Source organism: Clytia hemisphaerica, unplaced genomic scaffold (assembly GCF_902728285.1).
Source record: "Clytia hemisphaerica strain Z4C2 unplaced genomic scaffold, Clytia hemisphaerica genome assembly, whole genome shotgun sequence".
NCBI lineage: Eukaryota > Metazoa > Cnidaria > Hydrozoa > Leptothecata > Clytiidae > Clytia > Clytia hemisphaerica.
In genome coordinates, this window is record NW_027103247.1 from 474090 (window position 1) to 494237 (window position 20148).

The following is a 20148-nucleotide window of genomic DNA, read 5'->3' on the forward strand; positions in this document are numbered from 1 at the left end:
TTGTTCATAAAAAAACAGCTATTTCTTTTGATGCATCAATTTAGAAAAATTCTCCGAAAAATTTAAAACAGTTAAATTCTTTGCGGAAAGTTTGAAAAAAATTCGAGACAAAAAGTTTAATTACGTCTTTTTAAAGTTCATAACGTCATTTTTGCAATTAAATTCTTGATTACTTTTAAGGGGTTTGATCAAAAAGCAATTTGTAAAGCCAATTCTTTGTTAAAAGTGTAAAGCAACCTAAAAACATAACTTTCATGCTCAAATACCAAAATTAATTTTTTGACTATATGGTCAGAGCCTTTAAAGATAGTAGAATTTTTCCATTCAACTCTGAAAGCCATCCGTTTTGTAATCCACTTTGAGGAGTGAAGCCACAAGATTTGATCTTGATTTAGTAAGACTGTTTCTTCTGTCGATAAGGGTGGGGAATGGTTTACTCGACACCGCCCGACCCGTGTTATCTATGTAGTCCGTCGATGAAGTATAGCCGAGGGCTAGAGATGAATCTCCAACCTTACTTAAAATTGATGCCATAAAGATTTTCGCCGCATGACAGATTGAATGTAGCGTTATCTTTGTTCTTTGTTTCAACTTTAAAAGGAAATGAATTGCTGCAAATCCAACGTAGCAGATGGCCCTCTAGCCTTTCGACCATCTCATTGGACACGGCGGCTCGAAGAAAAAAATGATACATGGTTCTAGGTCAAATATTTTCTAAAGTACTCGCATAATATCGGTAATGGGTTAATTTTAATGGGACAAAAGAATTTTATGTTTTTGAAAATGAATCAGCAATTAATCAAGAATTTGACATTAAGAAATGATTTAGATTAGAAATGAACTTCATACTGGATACTGTACTCGTCTAAGAATATTACGTCAGTTATATTTATGTATTTTTTAAACAGTTAAAATTATTTTAAAATGAATTATTAAATTTATATTTTTATACTTAGTTATTTTTTTTAGTTTTTTTACAGATTATTATTCTCCACTTTTCTGATTTTTTTTGTAAAGATCCAACTTTTTATACCTCAAATTTTCCGTAAATATTCTAAATATCTTCCAAACAATTCCGGGCATTTATAGATTTGTCTTAAGAATAATAATCTTTCGACCGATTTCCTCACTAAAGAAATTTCTCTCACAAGCAAAGAAGGTTAGAAATTGTAAGCCAATAATTTTGTTATCAAAATATGCTCGGATTTTTTTCGACACCCTTTAGTGAAAATTTCTTTTGACGTAACTCCCCTTGAAGTTGACCAGTAAGATTTTTCGTCGTGGAAAACCTCGTCACTTTTGTAAAAACTTTGTTACTAAAAAATATGTGTGTGTCAAGGTGTGTCAATGTTTTCATTAATATACCTTGATTTCTGTTTATATGGTCTTTTTTGATGTGGACGCTATTGAAACCACAACACTCACCACAGAACCTTCCTAAGGACTCTGAAAAATTTAATGACATTTTAATGGGTGACTCGCATTTACAGCCAAGTGCAAACCAGAAAAACCAAAACAGAATATTGACCGTTAGTGTTGATGGTGTAAATACCGCAAGAGAATTATGTGTTTATTTTCGAAAGGATGAGAGTAATTTGTTGCGGGGTGATACGATGAGAGAGTGGGAGTTTTCTAAATATCAAACAAAAGCCGCAAACACGCGGATAAAATATATTTTCACGGGGACAATAAACTAGTGACATCAACTATTGAGTTTATACTTCCTGTTAGCCTATCACTGAACGAAATTTCAAAGTAAAATACACTGGTGTCCGAAAAAAAAATTGGCACCTATAAAATTCAGACTCCTCTTACCATAGTGAGTGAGCGATTTTTAAAATTTCGACAAGTCTAGCAGCCGTGGGATAAACATTGGTTCATACTTTCCTGGTCTTTCGAACAAAAGAAGCCACCGAAAAGTATCTAAAGAAAAATATTTGTCGTGGTTCTAGCTGAGGATAAATTTTCAATAAAAAACGTTTATAAATGAACAAGGATGATTTGTAAAAATATTATATAATTTTTGTGTTTTCCTATCTAAAGTATATATTAAAAATATTTAGTTAAAATTCAACAGTGGTTTCTTGTACGTAAACGACTCCAATTAATACGAGCGGGACGAAAGGAATTTTCTTGATATACGTCCAAAATATGTATTCAAATTAAAATGAACAAATTTTAAGAAATGCATTCACTTTTTGGAAGATTAAAAGATTTAGTCTCAAAGCTGTTGTACACTTTTCGCAAAGAAAAATCACAATTTCAAAGCGACGTCTAACTTGCTTATTTAATATTTCACCCGGTGGAAGTTTTCCCTCAGTGGGGATAAAAATTTATATCGCAATCCCAATGAGGATAGAACATGAAGTTAACATTAAAAAACATCACACTATTCCATTCAATCAATCCACGTACAAAAACTTTGTTACAATCCTATCTGCGATATCGTGGTCTTCATAAACACGGATCATATAATGATAAATACTAAAGATTGCTGCGTTCATTGGAAACCCTCTCAAAACACAAGGCCAAAAACCACGACGGAAAAGCGCCGGTCCTTCCTCTTTATAAGATTTACGAACACAGTCAATAAAACCGTTGTATCGCCCGTCGTAATCTACTTGAATCCGACATTTGATGACGTCAGCGGGAAAAGCGCATCCCCAAGATATGGCCCCCGTAAGCCCTCCGGCCACAACGTGTCCAACTATGGTAATATCACGATACGGTGGCCCTTCTTTAGATATCCATCGTGAAAATTGTTCGAAAATTCCAAAGAATGCAGTGAAACCGATGGCATCTCGAATGAACGTTGCATTGAACCCTTTGAAGAGTCCGAAAAAACCTTGTTGGCGATAGATCTGTCGACAACAATCAATCAAACCTGAAAATAATAAAAAACACAAATAAAAAACAGCACTGTAAAATGTGTTGATTTTTGTCCGTTTCAGACCTACTTCACAGGGCTGTAACTTTTTATCTAAAGAAGATACAAGAAATACGGATTTGAAAGAACCCGTTTAATAATTCTAAAAGGTCTGATGTAATGATTTTGGTACCAGTAGAAAAGTAGGAAAAAACTTCATTTTTCCATCTTCCCTTTTCTTCTTCATTTGTCAACTTGGTCAACTTTGCAAAATTCTTTAATCTTTCATATCATTCTATCTTCTGGAAAATCTTTCCAATGACATATATAGCTTTTAACATGGCATGGACCAGGGGTTTAGGTACCCCCTAAGAAAATAGGTACCCCCTGAATTTTAGGTACCCCCAAACAACGGACGTTAGTAGGTACCCCCTGTGACTATATGTCAAGAAATGAAAAAATTGTATATTTTTACAATTAAAAAGAATAATGATAGTTAGATAAAAGCAAGATAAAATATAGTTCCCAAGCCCCCAGACCTTACTGCATAAAAGTTAGATACCCCCAGAGATCATAGATACCCCCAGAGATCATAGATACCCCCTGAAATTAAAAAAAAATCCAGCCCCCAGCCTTTTTCAGGAAGATTTTGGTTGTAGCCCTCCCCCCTGCGGGCTGGGGGGGGGGGTTCATGCCATGGCTTTTAATATAGCATTAATAGACTACATGCTGTAAAATTGTCAAAAAATTAAAGTGTCCATAATTCAATAAAAAGTAACCTTTATAAACTTGATTTTTCTGCGATGTTTGAATTTGTAGCCTCGTTTTGGTGAGCTCCAGAGGTGTGATAACAAAAGTTTGAGTGAAACCTGACGCTAGACTAGCAATAACAACATTACTCATCCGATGCTGTTCTTCTAGGCTATCACCAGCCAACCAGCGTATGGTGTTGCCATAGGTACCGAAGATAACAGCATTCCAAAGAGCAGTTCCCAGGAGCGGTGACGACATACCTTTGAACAACCCATAAACCTAAACAGAATGAGTAGAAAGTACAAAAGGGGCTTTAATTTAGCCCAAGAAAAATACAAGAGGAATGCATATTTTTCAGTCAGATGAAACTCGTAGCAAAAGGGTTTATCCACAAAATATCAAAAATGGAACCAAAATCATTGGGTCACTGGGCTAGAATTGCGGCTCAAAGTTGACGATTTTTTCATATATGCTTTGATTGAAGCCACATTTTAAGCCCATTGAAAACCCTGCAGCCACAAATTAAACCCATAAGTATCTTTATAAGACATTAAACTACCAAATTCAAGAAAAATGGTTAAAAAATATTGAAGTCTTAAAGCAGGACAGCACATAAGCCAACCCTAAAAATGCCAACTAATACTTATATGTAACAGCTCAGAAGGTTTTATGTACAAAAAATGGTATTTGCAGCCACAAAATGTACACTTTTTCTTAAAATAACACTGTATTGCGTCAGATTGTGTTTGTTTTGCATCAGGCTTTGCAAATATTCATATTTCGAAAACAAAACCCAACCTGGAATTTGTAAATTGATAAATTATTGATTGAAGCCACATTTTAAGCTGTTTTAAGCCCATTGAAAACCCTGCAGCCACAAGTTAAACCCATAAGTATCTTTATCAGACCTCAAACTACCAATTCCAAGAAAAACGGTTAAAAAATATTGAAGTCTTAAAGCAGGACAGCACATATAAGCCAACCCGTTGAGCGAGCCACATGACATACAGCCACAAAACCTGCCCTCACTTTGCCATCTTATATTTCAAGACTGAATCACTCAACTTCAAAGGGAGCCACATTTTTGGAAAGCTCGTCAATTTCCTTATTTTATAGAATTTTGTACTACACAGCAGCCACAAGAATATCAACGTTGTGGGCTAAAAAGTGGCTGTGATTGAAAACCTCACTTTTTGGGGTTCTATTTTTGAATGCAATCAGAAAAAAAGTTTTTACATAATCGAAGTGAAGAATGATGAGAACTACCTTTTCATTTTTGATGGTTTCAGATAGACAATGCCATGTACCCCGATACTGTTGTTGTATTGCAGATACGCCTTGCGTTTGTAAACGAACTTTCACTGTGTCCAAAGGATGACTGACCAACACGCCCGCACAACCTGTGACAACAAAATATTGGATTTACTCTATGATTATCATCTAAAGGTGCAAAGTCCTCTTTAAAATAAATCTTAACAAAATTTTAAGTAAATTGTAGGTCTTGACCTATTATAAGTATCTATAATTAATAGTGATAATTATAACTATCATAAGTAGGTCTATTAAGCCAAGTAGTCTGCCTGCCTGCAAATTTTTAAATTAGTAAAAATAGGGTATCAAACCTACAATACCTCTATTTTAGCAGGCAGACAGACTACTTGGCTTAATAGACCTAATGATGAATAATAGCAATTGCTGAAACAGTAGTCACACGTTCCAAATTGTTTTAAAACGAAAACAAATTTCTATTGGTCGACTTCAAGTCACGAAATTAGCTGCCTTTGATACAGAGGTGTAAACAAAGTCTAATAATATAATTTTTTTTTCATCATTAATTTCTTGATCTCCAAAAGTATATAAGTATATAAGTACCTGAGACCCAACCAGCTACAAAATGTGTGAAGGCATCGATATTTTCGATTGCCTTCTCTTTTTTAGTCATTCCATCTGTTGAGGGAGCCTTCCAAAATCCAAGTCGAATATGTCCTCTACATGATAGTATATACTAGCCTTCAGACAAGTCTAAATGGAAAAGCAGTTTCAATATTATTGAAGGCATTCCAAGTAAAAATACCTATCATACTTTTGTGGTTGATAATCTCAGCATTTCTCTTTTTACGTATATAAACAGCAAAAACTTTAAAATATAAGTTTAAGACAAAAAAGTTCACATTATGTTTCAGCAACACTACATCAAAATTTATGTCTTAAAATAGTTTTTAGCTCTCATAACCTTTTTCCATGAATAAAATCTTTTTAAGAAATGTGATTAAAATAAAACGGTCAATATTTACAGTATAAAAAGTCAATAACTGGGGTCAATATTTGAAAAGAAGTGAAATAACTTTCTACAACTTCATTTCACTCTGTGAATTCACATTAACATCAAATTGACTGAATCAAGCCGTTATCAAAACAAAACGTAAACCCTTAAAAACAACACAAGAAAGCATGCCAGGAGAAGGGTCAATAGTGACCATAAAACACCAATTTGATACTCCTCCTCAGTGTTAATCTTCAAATTGTTATTTTAAGGAAACATTCAAAATAAAATCTCATCCGATTAAAGAAATTTGAGATACTTAATTCAGGAAAAACAGTTGTGTGCCCGTGAATGGCCGGAAGAGTCAAAATCCTATGGTTCCGGGAATTCAAGCAAAGAAAAAACACAATTTCTGCAAACGAGAAGGGAAAGATTCCTCTAGAGAATTCTGTATCCGCTCAAATATACCTAGCCTGAAAACCCCACTCCAAAACGCTATAAAAGATAGCAAGTGACCAATCAAATGCAAGAGCACGCGAGCCAAGAGAGAGATGTCGGACATTTTCGAGCCGTTATTTATAGTCGCTCAATGCAGTGACTTCATTGACGTCATTTCAAAACCATGACTCTGACCTCCTAACACTGAAATGTGATAGAAAAAGTGACACGTTGCCTCATGTGTGCCATAATTGAGATCAACTCAATCAAATATTTTAGGGATTCAAAATCTGAGGACAAGGAGTATAAACTAGATTGTAATTCACAAAAACAACATCGCTATACTCAGAAACTCAGACCAATGTATCCGAAATGAAGATAAAATATTCAATAATATATTAAAAGAAAGAGGAAGAAATATTTCCCTTATTTATCCTTTCCAAATTAATCCCTCGTTATTATAAATCAAGAGAAAGACACGAATAATAAAATGTCCGATGAAATATTGATAAGATTCTCAATTAAACTCTATCTATCCTATTCACATGATTTAAAAAAGTAGAAAAAAGTTAACAACAAACAAATCGTAAAATGTGTAAATGTGATACAAATAGATTTCATCTGTAAACGGCCGTGTTGTGATAAAACTACAATAAGCATACTTTTATGATTAATATGACTCGACGAGTAATAATTTTTCCATACCCCCTCTGTTTACTAGGTAACACGAGGTACTCAAAATATGATTTTTATAAGAGCTTGGACAAAAATTAGTCCTCGTCTAAATAAATACTTATGATAATTTGATTGAATGGCGAAGTCAACCAACGGTATTTTGAGATCTTTTGAAACGACAAACAGCAGCTTTCATTCGAGCCACAACACTTTTCTCAATGCCCTTTTCTAGGCTAAGCCGATCCCCACCGAAAATATCGGCTTTATCAATCTTTTCAACGGGGTACACGTGACCTGTTCGTCATTGACGACTTTCAAGACAGCTATCAATGTTTAACCTCGCAAATACAGTAACTCATAGTAACTCCTTCACCAGAGTATAAGTATGATTCCAACAACCAACGGTCAAGTATATCAAATCCAAAAAAAATCCAGCATAATTCTCTACAGAGCATCCTCTGTCGATGGAACATAAGTGTAACTAAACATTCCTTTAAGTAAACGACACGTTAATAACGGCTGAGAAGGGGCCGGCGGTAAAATCGGGCCGTTGTCATTGTCTAGGTAAACATACGGATAACGTATAACGCAAAAACTGTTCGGTGGTAAAATGATTCCGTCTTTAATTCCCGTATAGAAAATCGGGGTTACTTCACTGTCGCCCGGTTGGACTCTCGGGTTAACGGATATGGCGACGTGACAGTCCGGTGTGACGGCGTACGTACGTGTCAGTTGAGCCAGGTGTAATGGTTTCGATGATCGACAAGGACATGGGAAATACACAGGCATATGTCCTATGACCAACCGTGAAGCATTTTCCCGGACATGTCCAGAGGCGGACGCTTTGACCATTTTGTCGGGTGCAGAACAAAAGAACCTAGAACACGAAAAAAAGATGATTGTAATACACTATGTATGGTTGCGTTAATGAGAAGCAAATACAATCAAATGTGAACCACTTAACAAAAAAGGGGCTTAACAAAAGAAATGAATTCGTATATGTGAACTAGAAGAAGAAAATTGCTGATTTTAAAAATAATCTAATGAAAGACTGTCCGTGTAGAGCAAACAACCAGATTGTACATTATACGAACCTGTGGCCTCTAGGGCATTCATATTCATGTCCGATATAGGCCTTTACTGATGTCGTTTCTTTGGAGTTCGGACGCTTCGTTTTGCCGACGACTTTATTGCCCACGTTCGTCATTATCTCATTTGCTTGATTCTGCACTTTAGTCATCATTTGAAACAATGGTAGTTGTGTATTGTGACTGGCTAGGGCGTTTTGAGCAGGTGTGGGCGCTGGTTTAGGTTTCACAACTTCACCAGGGGCGGGCCATAGTTCTTCCTGAGATTCGATGATAGGTGGATTCAATTGATCGGATGCATCACTGGCCGCCGTAATGTCGACTGGTATATCCCAAAGTAACAAGAAATTCGAACCAGCGAAATATCCGACTTGCTCAACGCCCTTGGCGGGATTATACAGGCTGGAGGATCCGAGAACGATGAGTGACCACGATGGAAACATGGGAAGAATGTGAGGTGGCAGATTGGTTACAAACATTCCTTCATATATCTCAGGGATTATTTGCTGAAAAAGATAAAATTGAATAAAGGAAAAGAGTCGGGTAGTCTTAATTAGAAGAATATGTTGGTAAAGCAAAGAATCTGTCAGTTTGTAAACACGTTGAATTAGGGTCCAAAATAAAATCTTTATTACTTAAAAAATGCTTTTAATTCGAAGCGAAATAAACTTTTGCTTACGTTCTCGTCACATTTTTCTTGAAGAGTCATATTTTTGGTGCTTTGAGTAATACCATCAATCTGACTCCCAGTTTCCCCTTCTTGAGTGTTGGTATAACTCAAGCTGGAATTTGCCACCGCAGCATCAGGTGACATTAAACTCTCTTGCGTCTTGTGTTGGGATGTATTTTTCATTTCGTGTTGACTTTGCGTTTTAGACTGTGATGTCAATTGGTCTTGTGATGTTGAATCAAGGCTAGACTTTGATTGGCGACCGAGGATGGTTATTTTGTGAGATTCTAAACGCTTTTGTAAAGTAGGAGCTGTATAATGAAGAAAATCAAAAATAAAAAGGTGAGACGTGAAGCGTTTATCTCAAATAGTCAAGCATAAAACAAGAATCGTGTCCCGTATTTTAAATTGTAAACTTGTTTTATTATCCATTGATCCAGTCCGGTGTCATTTATAGTACATGAAAAAGTTAGTTTGTAGAAGCTAAAATAACGAGCTTAAAATTTCCTTCCAATACACTACTTTCTTAAATGTAGTCGTCTAGTCGTCTAGTCTACTAGTTTCTCCAGTTAAATAAGGCCACGGTCATTCACAAGTTACGGAACTCAAAAAATAAATAATTCAAACCTGGTTTCGCTTTCAATGCAGGATCGTTTTCCGGATAATTCGGGAAAGTCATGTGAAGGAGATAAGAGCAGCATTTCTTCTCCAAGTCTTGGTAAAATTCGTAGTTTGCATTTTTCAAATCAAAAGGATCTTCTCTAGTGCCTTGCGTTCGTCCACAGTTACATGCAGCAAGCGTGGTCACACGTGATGAGTGACATTTGATGTTGGAAAGGTTGTTGGCGTTATTGGAGGCGGGATCATCTTCAGGGAGGTCGTGTTTACCACCCTCTGGTAAGGCATGGTACTAAAGTAGAGGGAGAAAGAGGATGTTATTAGAACCCAAAAAGGTGAAATTTCAAACAATGTTCCTATTTTTGGTGTGGAAATCTCAAACAATCATCTTGACAGATCTTACCGTTTAAAATAATTTATATAGAAATGAAGAAAACTAAAAAAGCCGATATCATAAACACTTTACATAAGCATCAAAATAAAAGAAAAGTCTTACAGGGTAAACACAGGGTTGGCCGGTCATACTGGTAGCTTCGCAGAGATGTCGACCATTCCACCACACCTGGTTGCATTCTTCTTGTAATTGTTGAGCGTAATGTTCAAAAGCTGGTCCTCTCGCATTCATGGTGAACACTCGAAGGCTGTGGCTCAACTAGGGGACGAAGAAAAAGTAAAATCATGAAATATCATACAGTAGTAAAGGGAAGTTTCTACATCCCTTAAGTCAAAGGCAGTTACGTTGATCTCGGTTCAGATCCAGGCCAACTGAAATCGTTACAGTGGAACCTCCAATTAGCGGACAACAGAGGGGAATAGGGTTAGTGTCCGCTAATTAGAAGTGTCCGCCTTTTAGAAACTTTTTAATTATGGCTATAATTTTGGAATAAGGTACTATTAAGGGGTTAAGTATGTAAGATTTTGGTCTGAAGTGCTTTTCTAGAGACCTTAGGACATTGAAGAACAAGAGAATGATTATCTAAATGCGACAATTTAGTTTTTGTGAATCACAGTAGTCTTGAGGTCTCTGTAATTCATTATTTCTACGACGTAAGCAAATTCACCGACTGGATAAAGGGAGCGCTCCAAACTTCTATAAGGAATTTGTTCAATGAAACTTTGAAGTGTTTAAGAAATAAATAGTTTGGATAAATCAATCCTGTCTAATTTTCTAAAGTCTGTGACCACTTTGACCGTCGATGTCCGCTAATGAGAGGGAAAAAAGTAGGGTTTTGGTCATTTCATGCAAAAAGTTTTGTCCGCTAATTGGAGGGTCCGCTAATTGAGTGTCCGCCTTTTGGAAACTTTTTTATGAGGATTTGACTAGGAAATGGCCGGGGAAAATAGAATTGTCCGCTAATCAGAGGTGTCCGCCTTTTAGAGTGTTCGTTAATTGGAGGTTTTACTATTAAAACGTTTTTCCTCTGATACCGTACCGAAGTTTCGCTTTTCGTTTTGGTTAAATCGAAAAAAACAAGTTTAAAGTCAACTTACAGTAGGCAATTCGGAGATTTATTCATGTAACCATACTCACATATGCTACGGGTATGACTCCCAAAATCACAAAAACGCTTAGATCAAGTGAATAGTAAGCAGATTAATAACATGCACGACACCTACTTGACTATCACATACAACTCTGATTTAGAAAGGGAGAGATTGATATTGAATTCATTACCTGAGCCATGTGGAAACTTTGTGTATAATGAGAGGGTAAGCTGTCGAGATATGCATTGGTGGCGATCGGTGACACTTTGTGACAACGACTGTAATCAAGAAGATTAAGTTAAAGAGTATCTGTTGCAAAACCTACATTTTAAAAGTAACAAAATCTTTAGAGCCATGCAAACAGTTTTTTCAAACACTCCGAAAACAACCTGAAGTAGAAAGATCAGTCAAGAAATCAAAGCTAATTTGATTCAACCACTTATTTAAATCTTATTTTCAGTTGTGATCAACAACAAGAAATCTAATCTTTAAAGCCGCGTAAATGCTATATTGCCGTAAGCAATGTTTTTTTCTCTGCCAAATCACACAAACACCGAAATTTAGTCAGAGTTTGGAATCACAAAGAAAGTAAACAATAAGGCAATAAAAAACCTACTTTTCCGAGAATTTCCAGTCCAAGTCAAGTGTTTGAGCGAGTGCTTTCAGATGTGAATTATTATCACTTGTGGTGCCCAGAAAGTATTCGAACACTTTCGAACAAACTTTGTACCATAAAGTAATATCGGGGGCCTGAAAAACAGAACTTTAATTTTCTCAATTTCTTCCATACTTTGCTTTTGACTATTCTAGTGAAGGTATCTATTAAGGGAAGTAATATTTGGTTCGATAATTCCTTCGATGATCCATAATAATTTATGAATGAACTATTTTGAAAATGAGATATTAAGTCGAAGATACCTCAAATTTTTCGAGCAGTATTTTGTAACCCAAGGACCTAAAAATCAGTATGGATGAATCCCTTAGAGGTCTTCTGAACTTTTTTTCCATAAAAATGATCATACTTCAACGTTTTAATTGCTTTCCCTAATAAACGACAGTTTCAAAGAAATAAACAAACAAACAGTATACCTCGACATGAGTACCGCGTCGTCCTTCAGCAGGTACTTCACGACTTTCCACAGTCATCATATAATCAATTTGTTTGTAAAGGAAATCACGAAGAGAAATATCTCTTGCTACAGTGTTACCCTCTTCAACACCATTGGATGAGAGGTGGACTGGTGAAGGGGCTGATTTGACCGGAGATGGTTGGGAGACGATGCTGGATTCGGATTTCTTACTGGATGGATAAACTGAAATCGATCAAAATCAAAGTTAATGAAGATTGAGATCTTTTAATGTTCAAGTGACGTGCTTTTGTCAAATAATATTGCAGCGAAAATATGCTGTTTCTGATGAGAAGCCTAGAAGAGGTGGGTTTTAAAAGAAACTTTTATACAAACTTTGTAAGTTTCTTTCGAATGGCAACGAACGAAATTGGCGACAATTACAATTTATTATTTACTCCCTGGATTTACCCAGGCGGATGCGCATGGATGATTATTTATCGATCATTTTATAGGACACCACCCATCGATTAATTATCTAACAGTTATCGATATTTCATTGATCTCTTATTAATTGAGTGGTATAATGAATCGATTAATTAAGTAGTCGATAAATAATTAGAGCGATCTTTTCAAAGGTGACCGCCTGGATTTGTGACTCAATACTCACTAGCGTCCATATTAACAGAGTTTTTGAGGATATAGTTGATACAGAAAGCCACGGGATTGACATGAGCTCTTCTTGGTGATTGCACGTGAACAAATAACTGGTTCGGAGACGAAACAGTAAACAATGAACTGGAACTAAAAAAACAATGAAAATGAAGTTTTGTAATCGTGTATTTAAAGAATTCCTCTGTCCGAGGTAATCCAGACATTTCAAACTCCTTCAAACTAGAAGTTCATATTTTAACTTGAAATAAAACTGTATTACATAACTCTATACATATCACCAGAAAGTTTATCTTTGAAAGTCCAAAGTTAGTGCTTATCATACTCCTTCTTCTGACAGCTTAGGTTATGGAGCGCTATCCAAAACTAAGAATTCAGTCTGGGTGCGGAAGAACATTGTAGATCTATATAATATTACACCTCAAGCTTCCAAGGAGTCGATTCTTCTTCAAAATGAGGTGAACTTGGTCCTGTAAAGATTGCTGCAACTTCCTAATTGAACCCTGAAAAAGAATAAATCAAGAGGGCAGATATCATTGATGAAGAAAAATGTTATTTTAGGCTTTCAAAAGGGAATTCTCAAGGAGAGTTTTTCAAAGAATTCCTTCATATCATATTTACCAAGGTTTTCCCGGTCGAACCTTGTAGTGTTGACGAGTAAAAGCGATCGAGATCCAACCGCCTTAGAAGTCTGTTGTCATTTACCTCTTGGGGTAAAAATCAAATCTTAACAAAGTGTATACTCTATAGAGGTCTTCAAGTTTTGTTAAGTTACGTAATTTCCGCCGTTAGGGAAGCAAACGTTCGAATATGTAGAGGAGATCCCTTACGCAAATCGAACGTTTGCTTCCATAATGGCGGAAGTTAAGTAACTTAAAAAAATATGAAAAACCTCTTTACTGAATGAGGCATATAATAGAAGATATAATATTACCTCATTCATATGTTTTGCAGACGACCATGGTATCTAAATAAAAATTTAAAAAAAATAATCAATTCTTTTATGTATCGTAACCCCACGATAATATTGACAGTACTCAAAATTTAACTTATGATTGTAACAACATTAACACCTGAAGCCTTAAAATATAAGCTTGACTGTGAACCGTATCATTTTTTTTCACATTTAGTAACTGATGATTGTCTAAAGACATGAAACTTAAAGTACGATACCAAAATGAAATAGTTGTTTTCTTCTTAATGGTTATGTAAATTACCTTACAATCGAGAACTGAAACACATTAAACTTGATACAAATTATGGGATTACCTGAAAGGAGAAAATGATTCTTGGAATGCAGGGTCTTCCTGTAGTCCTCCAGATCTCTGGTATTGTGTCAACTGAAGCAAGTGACTGTGATAGACTGTGAAGCATATTGTATCTAAAAAAAAACAGAGAATAATTAAGAGCCATTTTCTGTAAAAATCAGGCAGAATCAGGCAGGTTGAGGAAGTGATATCCTCAGATTTTGCCAATTTTTGGATATTTTGCTCAAATACATGAAAATAACATCCTGTATAAATTTTTTTGAAAAATCTTTTTTCGTTCCCAAGATATGGGCCTTTAAAATTTGGGCCAATTTGCCCAAAAAAGTGCACTTTTGATAAATCTTTGACTTCAAGAGCAATTTTAAACATGATCAAGCCTAAGATTCATTTCAAAACATATTTTCCTGGAAGAAATCCATGGGTACTTTGAAAAAATGGTATTTTGAGAATTTTTTTTTGACCCCATGGCTAGAAATCATTGCCTGAAATCACAACATTTCTAATTTTGAATAGATTTTGAGAGCAATTAGCTGGCTTGGCCACAAGTGTCACATTGATATATTTGTATATTTCTGAAGTCTTTATGGTCATCTTTAACTTTCAATTAAAATTTTCATGTGACACTTAAGGCCACGCCCTAAAATGGCGGTTAAAGATAGCTTTTCGCTCAATTTTTAGTATTTTCAATGAGCTTTTAAAGCCATGGCCCTAAGTTCCACCACTGAAACAAACCATTTTTAGTTAGTGTTTTGGCCATATTACCCAATCCTAAAATCAAACCCATGTGCTCCAATACCATTTTTGCACAATTTATCTTCGAAAATATTTTTAAGTCATCAAGACTTAGCCAATTTTTCCCTTAGCAACACATTATTTTTCCCTAGCAACCAGGCATCCAGCTTTATCAAAAATTTCCAAACTGTTTCCTAGTGGTTCCAGACCATGGTAAATGTCTTAGATTGCAATATCAAAGTCTTGGACACAATTTTCACTGAATTTTAGGGCAAATTAGGGTCGCAGAGACAGAAATAGCAGACCCCAACAGGTAACGAGGAAGCAACTTTGGCTGATGCTTGTTGCAAAACCCTAAATCAAATCAAATTGATTCTAATGTTTTTAACATTACTGCAGAGGAAATACTAAGAGAAAATTAAGTGGGGGTACTTATCATAGAAGTTGAAGGTTCTTTTAACAGGTGAAATGAGGCTTTTGACAAGAAATTTCACCACTAAGGAAAAACGCTAAGTCTCTTGTTTTTCATTGTTTTCAAATGCTAAAAATTATTTGCAATTGATCTTTGAAGGGAAGTCTCTTCTTGCATTTCATACCTTTGTACTGTTTTATCATTATAGATACTACACAGACCTAGAAAAGAACTTTGAAGAAAGTTATACTGCCTTACAGATGAACTTTAACTACAGTAAATTCTGTATCCTCTCCTCCTCTTAGAGTCCATCTGTAAGGCAGTATAACTTTCTTCAAAGTTCTTTTCTAGGTCTGTGTAGTATCTATAATGATAAAACAGTACAAAGGTATGAAATGCAAGAAGAGACTTCCCTTCAAAGATCAATTGCAAATAATTTTTAGCATTTGAAAACAATGAAAAACAAGAGACTTAGCGTGTTTCCTTAGTGGTGAAATTTCTTGTCAAAAGCCTCATTTCACCTGTTAAAAGAACCTTCAACTTCTATGCTAAGTACCCCCACTTAATTTTCTGTTAGTATTTCCTCTGCAGTAATGTTAAAAACATTAGAATCAATTTGATTTGATTTAGGGTTTTGCAACAAGCATCAGCCAAAGTTGCTTCCTCGTTACCTGTTGGGGTCTGCTATTTCTGTCTCTGCGACCCTAATTTGCCCTAAAATTCAGTGAAAATTGTGTCCAAGACTTTGATATTGCAATCTAAGACATTTACCATGGTCTGGAACCACTAGGAAACAGTTTGGAAAATTTTGATAAAGCTGGATGCCTGGTTGCTAGGGAAAAATAATGCGTTGCTAAGGGAAAAATTGGCTAAGTCTTGATGACTTAAAAATATTTTCGAAGATAAATTGTGCAAAAATGGTATTGGAGCACATGGGTTTGATTTTAGGATTGGGTAATATGGCCAAAACACTAACTAAAAATGGTTTGTTTCAGTGGTGGAACTTAGGGCCATGGCTTTAAAAGCTCATTGAAAATACTAAAAATTGAACGAAAAGCTATCTTTAACCGCCATTTTAGGGTGTGGCCTTAAGTGTCACATGGAAATTTTAATTGAAAGTTAAAGATGACCATAAAGACTTCAGAAAAATACAAAAATATCAATGTGACACTTGTGGCCAAGCCAGCTAATTGCTCTCAAAATCTATTCAAAATTAAAAATGTTGTGATTTCAGGCAATGATTTCTAGCCATGGGGTCAAAAATTTTTTCTGAAAATGCCATTTTTTCAAAGTACTTATGGATTTCTTCCAGGAAAATATGTTTTGAAATGAATCTTAGGCTTGATCATGTCTAAAATTGCTCTTGAAGTCAAAGATTTATCAAAAGTGCACTTTTTTGGGCAAATTAGCCCAAATTTTAAAGGCCCATATCTTGGGAACGAAAAAAGATTTTTCAAAAAAAATTTTACAGGATGTTATTTTCATGTATTTGAGCAAAATATCCAAAAATTGGCAAAATCTGAGGATATCACTTCCTCGACCTGCCTGATTCTTACAGAAAATGGCTCTTAAAATATATGTGTAAAAGGTTTAGGTATCCACATATCAACTCATGCGCCAATTACTGTTAAAGGAGAATGTGTCCCAGTTTCCCAGAATTAATTCACCTCAAATTTGTCTGAAGCGATTGCATGGACACACTTACAGATGGAATGATTCGACGTCACTTGACTGTAGTATTTTGACAGGAATGAGCAACATAAATCTAAATTTTTTTAATACATAGTGCTATATCTTAATAGTATTCAGGGCCAGACCCCATAGATGGGGTAAGATTAATAAGGCAAACTGTTACCTAGCAGATGCCAGTACTTTGAATAGCCTCAGGTATGTCAAATCAAATCTAGGAGTTGGAAAAGTGACCTGGGAAAATAGACAAAGTATAAATATTGGTGAGTGAGAGTTTTACGGTTGTCAAAAAATGAGTTTCAAAATAAAGTAATTTTCCCTCTGCTAAAAACCTTAAAAAAAAATCATCTCTGTTAGATCCATATATTCATATAAGATTGGATACATCCTATCCGCAGACACGTGTTTCTTCTGCTGTTGTCACAAAAGTGCTCAAAACACTGAGTGTTGAGCTTCGCATAATCGCTTGTGGTGAACGGAGAAGCAGAGTCTATATAGAGTGCTCAAAGAACGGAAGTTCTGAGCATAATACATTGGATATAATGACAGAAATAAACGAAACTACTCACCACCACAATGTGAGAGACAGAAAACATGAATAGTAAAGCCGAGGAATGTTTCAAGAGTTGTCCTTGCCAGTAATGGTGTCGACCCTTTGGAAGTGGAAAAGATAAAGATTGATTCAGAAATTGCGAATATTTCCTTTTGTACATTACAATAAAGAGTTGTGAGCTATCTTTGATCAGGTTTCTGATAGGGGAGGGCGAGATAAATACAAAAAACCCGAAGAAAGACAATCTGCAAAACCAAGCAATAAGGATGCAAAAGGATAAACTTATCACAGGGTTAGTTATCTAGTTTTATTGTTGAATTAAAGACATCCAGGATTCCTTTTTAACTTACAGCCATGGAGAGATTTTGATGCAATGAACGACATGCTTTGACAAGGTGTGAATAATCATAGACAGAATTCAACTGAAGGAACACAGTTTTCTGTTCTTCGTCGTACAACAAACGAATTTCCACCTAAAATAAAAACGGCTAGTTTATTACTATTTGTACAATTGTGAGTCTAAAGCGCCGAAGGGGCTAGAGAGGAACCTCTAACATTTCTCAAAAAAAAGTGAGGCCTTAGGATTTGCGCCGTCTTTAATATTGGATTATTGAATCTAGCTTTTTCTTTGTCCATGAGATATATTTTTCAGAATCTACCAACAAGTTTTACTTTTAATCTGGCGTTTGTGTGAAAACCACGCAAGTCACGCGTTTTGGATGGGAAATAAGTGGCTTCATTTTCCATCCCAGAGTTTCGGATCTAGACCTTTCAGTGCTTTGAAATCAATGATTAGTACATTTAGAATTTAAAATCACTGCTCAAAATTACGACTCTAGAAACATAGCCAAAGGTTCAAAATGTAACTTTTTCAATCATATCGTTTTCAAGAAATTTGAGTAGGAAACACTGACTTAGGCTGTATCCTGTATTGTTTTGTTTTTATTTTGGAAGGTTTCATAAAGATGTGAAAGCTGTATTGCTTATCTAAAATCATTGCATTTTCAGATACATTTTGACGTTTGCCAACCCTTGCTAAATTCAAGTTACTCTCTTGTGGCACAGGACCAATAGAATTTATCGTTTCTTAAACGTTCAGTAGTGAAAGTAAACCTGTTTTGCTCCAGATGCGTTCGATAATGGAACCTCTTTCAAGTTGGACTTATCAGCTTTGAAGACGTCGGTATTGAGCAGTTGGTTCAACGAAGAAGCTTCATCAAATAAATGAAATCTCCCAACAACACCCACGATACACACTTTCTGATTGGCATTGTTCCTGTAGAGTATTAAAAAGGGTAACTTGGGAATTTAGTCTGAATTTCTTATTTTTCGCAAATATATTTCAGGTTTTATAACATATCAACAACATCAGTATCAGGTTTTATAAAATACAAATTCCATTTTTCAACAAATGTTTCTTATCTAAAGTGATAATACTGGCAAGAAGATAATTCAGAGCCCTATAATTTTTGAAAGAAATAATTCAAAATATTTTGATAAGTGAAGATGAAAAATAAACTTTTTATCCTTTAGTGTTAGAAATTTAATTTTTGGTACAAAGGTACTTGAAACCTCTCGATTTCAAACATTTTAATTATTTTTCACATAAAGTTATTTCATAGAAATTTCTATGCCTTTAGATATTGCCTGCCTATTTTGGAGAGAAAAACAGCAAAAATAGGATTTTTCAACACCAATGAACTGTCTTTTAGAGGTTTTAATGCTTGGTGCTAAAGTTTTACAAATTTTACAGAATAAAAAACTTGTAGCTTAAGTCAGGTGGTTTCTAAGTACCTGCTGACAAAATTGAAGTTTCTAGCACCAAAGAATAAAAAGTTGCTTTTTTTCCTCTTCATTTTTCATCTCGATTTTCTGAATTTATTTGAAACTATTTTTCTCAGAAATTATAGTGCTCTGAATTATCTTTTCAACTGTATAATGTGTTAGATTTGAGGCATTGTTGAAAATTGTAATTGAAACAAAAGTTTAGTGCACACTTAAATGGGATTAATAATGAATCTAAAATGTTCCACTTTGTTATTCAGAAAAAAATTAAAAATCACCTTTCAATCTCCTCAATTTTCGCTTTCAATGTTTCAACAGTTATTGTATCTACCATTTTTATTTGAATTTTGATACCTCTATATTGCAATATTAGCTTTAAATTAATTATACAATAACTAAGTACATGATACATTAGTAATAAAAAAAGGAGAACATCAGTGAGGCCCCCCAGCGGTTTGCGTGATGGCGTGATTAGAGATTTTTTTGACGTGATGGCGTGATTAAGATTTTGGCGTGATGCGTGATAGGGCAAAAATTTGAGGCGTGATGCGTGATTTGGGCTATTTTTCACTATTTTTTGCGTGATAACAAATTTTAGCGTTTTTCGGGATGCGTGATGGAGAAAATCTTTTTGCGTGATGGCGTGATTAGGGGTGCCGCTGGGGGGGGCCTCATCAGTGAGACCAGGGGGTCAGTACAAAAATCTCAGACAATATAAAAGTTTTTAAAATAAGCACTGGGATCAGTGGCATGCAAATCAATGATTGACAGTATAGTCGCATGGGAAAAGTAAAAAGTAGGAAAAACTTTGCAAATTTTTGCAATTTCCTTGATGCCAGCAATTTCCAATCTGATTGCTATTATCAGTAGAGTACAGGATAAACCTGTATACATTTTTGGTGCATCTGGTACATAATGGCATTTTTGAATCCATAAACTTGTTATCTGACAACACAAATGATGTGACATCACTGCAACAGAGATGATGCAATTGACATTCAAACAACATTTTCCATGGTAAGTTTGAGTTTGGATGGGCTCCCCTTACTTAGTAAAATGTCATTGTTATTTATTTTTAGCCAGTACTAGCTTTATAGCAAGCAGAGAAATACCA

At 35.3% G+C, this 20148-nt stretch overlaps 3 protein-coding genes across 3 annotated transcripts in view; 1 reads left to right on the forward strand and 2 right to left on the reverse strand.

The window, feature by feature from the left end:
• The window catches only part of LOC136816477 (ubiquitin carboxyl-terminal hydrolase 9X-like), a 259670-nt gene that overhangs the window by 94520 nt on the left and 145002 nt on the right, over positions 1–20148 (forward strand). The window lies entirely within an intron of this gene.
• Positions 1869–5896, reverse strand: LOC136815259 (mitochondrial basic amino acids transporter-like). The gene is made up of 5 exons (XM_067071730.1): positions 5853–5896; positions 5492–5641; positions 4886–5019; positions 3646–3898; positions 1869–2884 (listed from the first exon to the last, which is right to left on the reverse strand). Exons 2-5 carry the CDS (start codon positions 5559–5561, stop codon positions 2403–2405), a joined length of 939 nt encoding a protein of 312 aa, XP_066927831.1. The 5' UTR covers positions 5562–5641; positions 5853–5896; the 3' UTR covers positions 1869–2402.
• LOC136816758 (nonsense-mediated mRNA decay factor SMG8-like) lies at positions 6814–19423 on the reverse strand. Its single transcript, XM_067073112.1, has 17 exons — positions 19313–19423; positions 18363–18525; positions 17600–17722; positions 17266–17349; positions 16863–16930; positions 13865–13976; positions 13530–13562; positions 13016–13098; positions 12594–12727; positions 11946–12169; positions 11473–11606; positions 11047–11134; positions 9868–10023; positions 9381–9663; positions 8763–9064; positions 8090–8589; positions 6814–7872 (listed from the first exon to the last, which is right to left on the reverse strand). Exons 1-17 carry the CDS (start codon positions 19366–19368, stop codon positions 7440–7442), a joined length of 2976 nt encoding a protein of 991 aa, XP_066929213.1. The 5' UTR covers positions 19369–19423; the 3' UTR covers positions 6814–7439.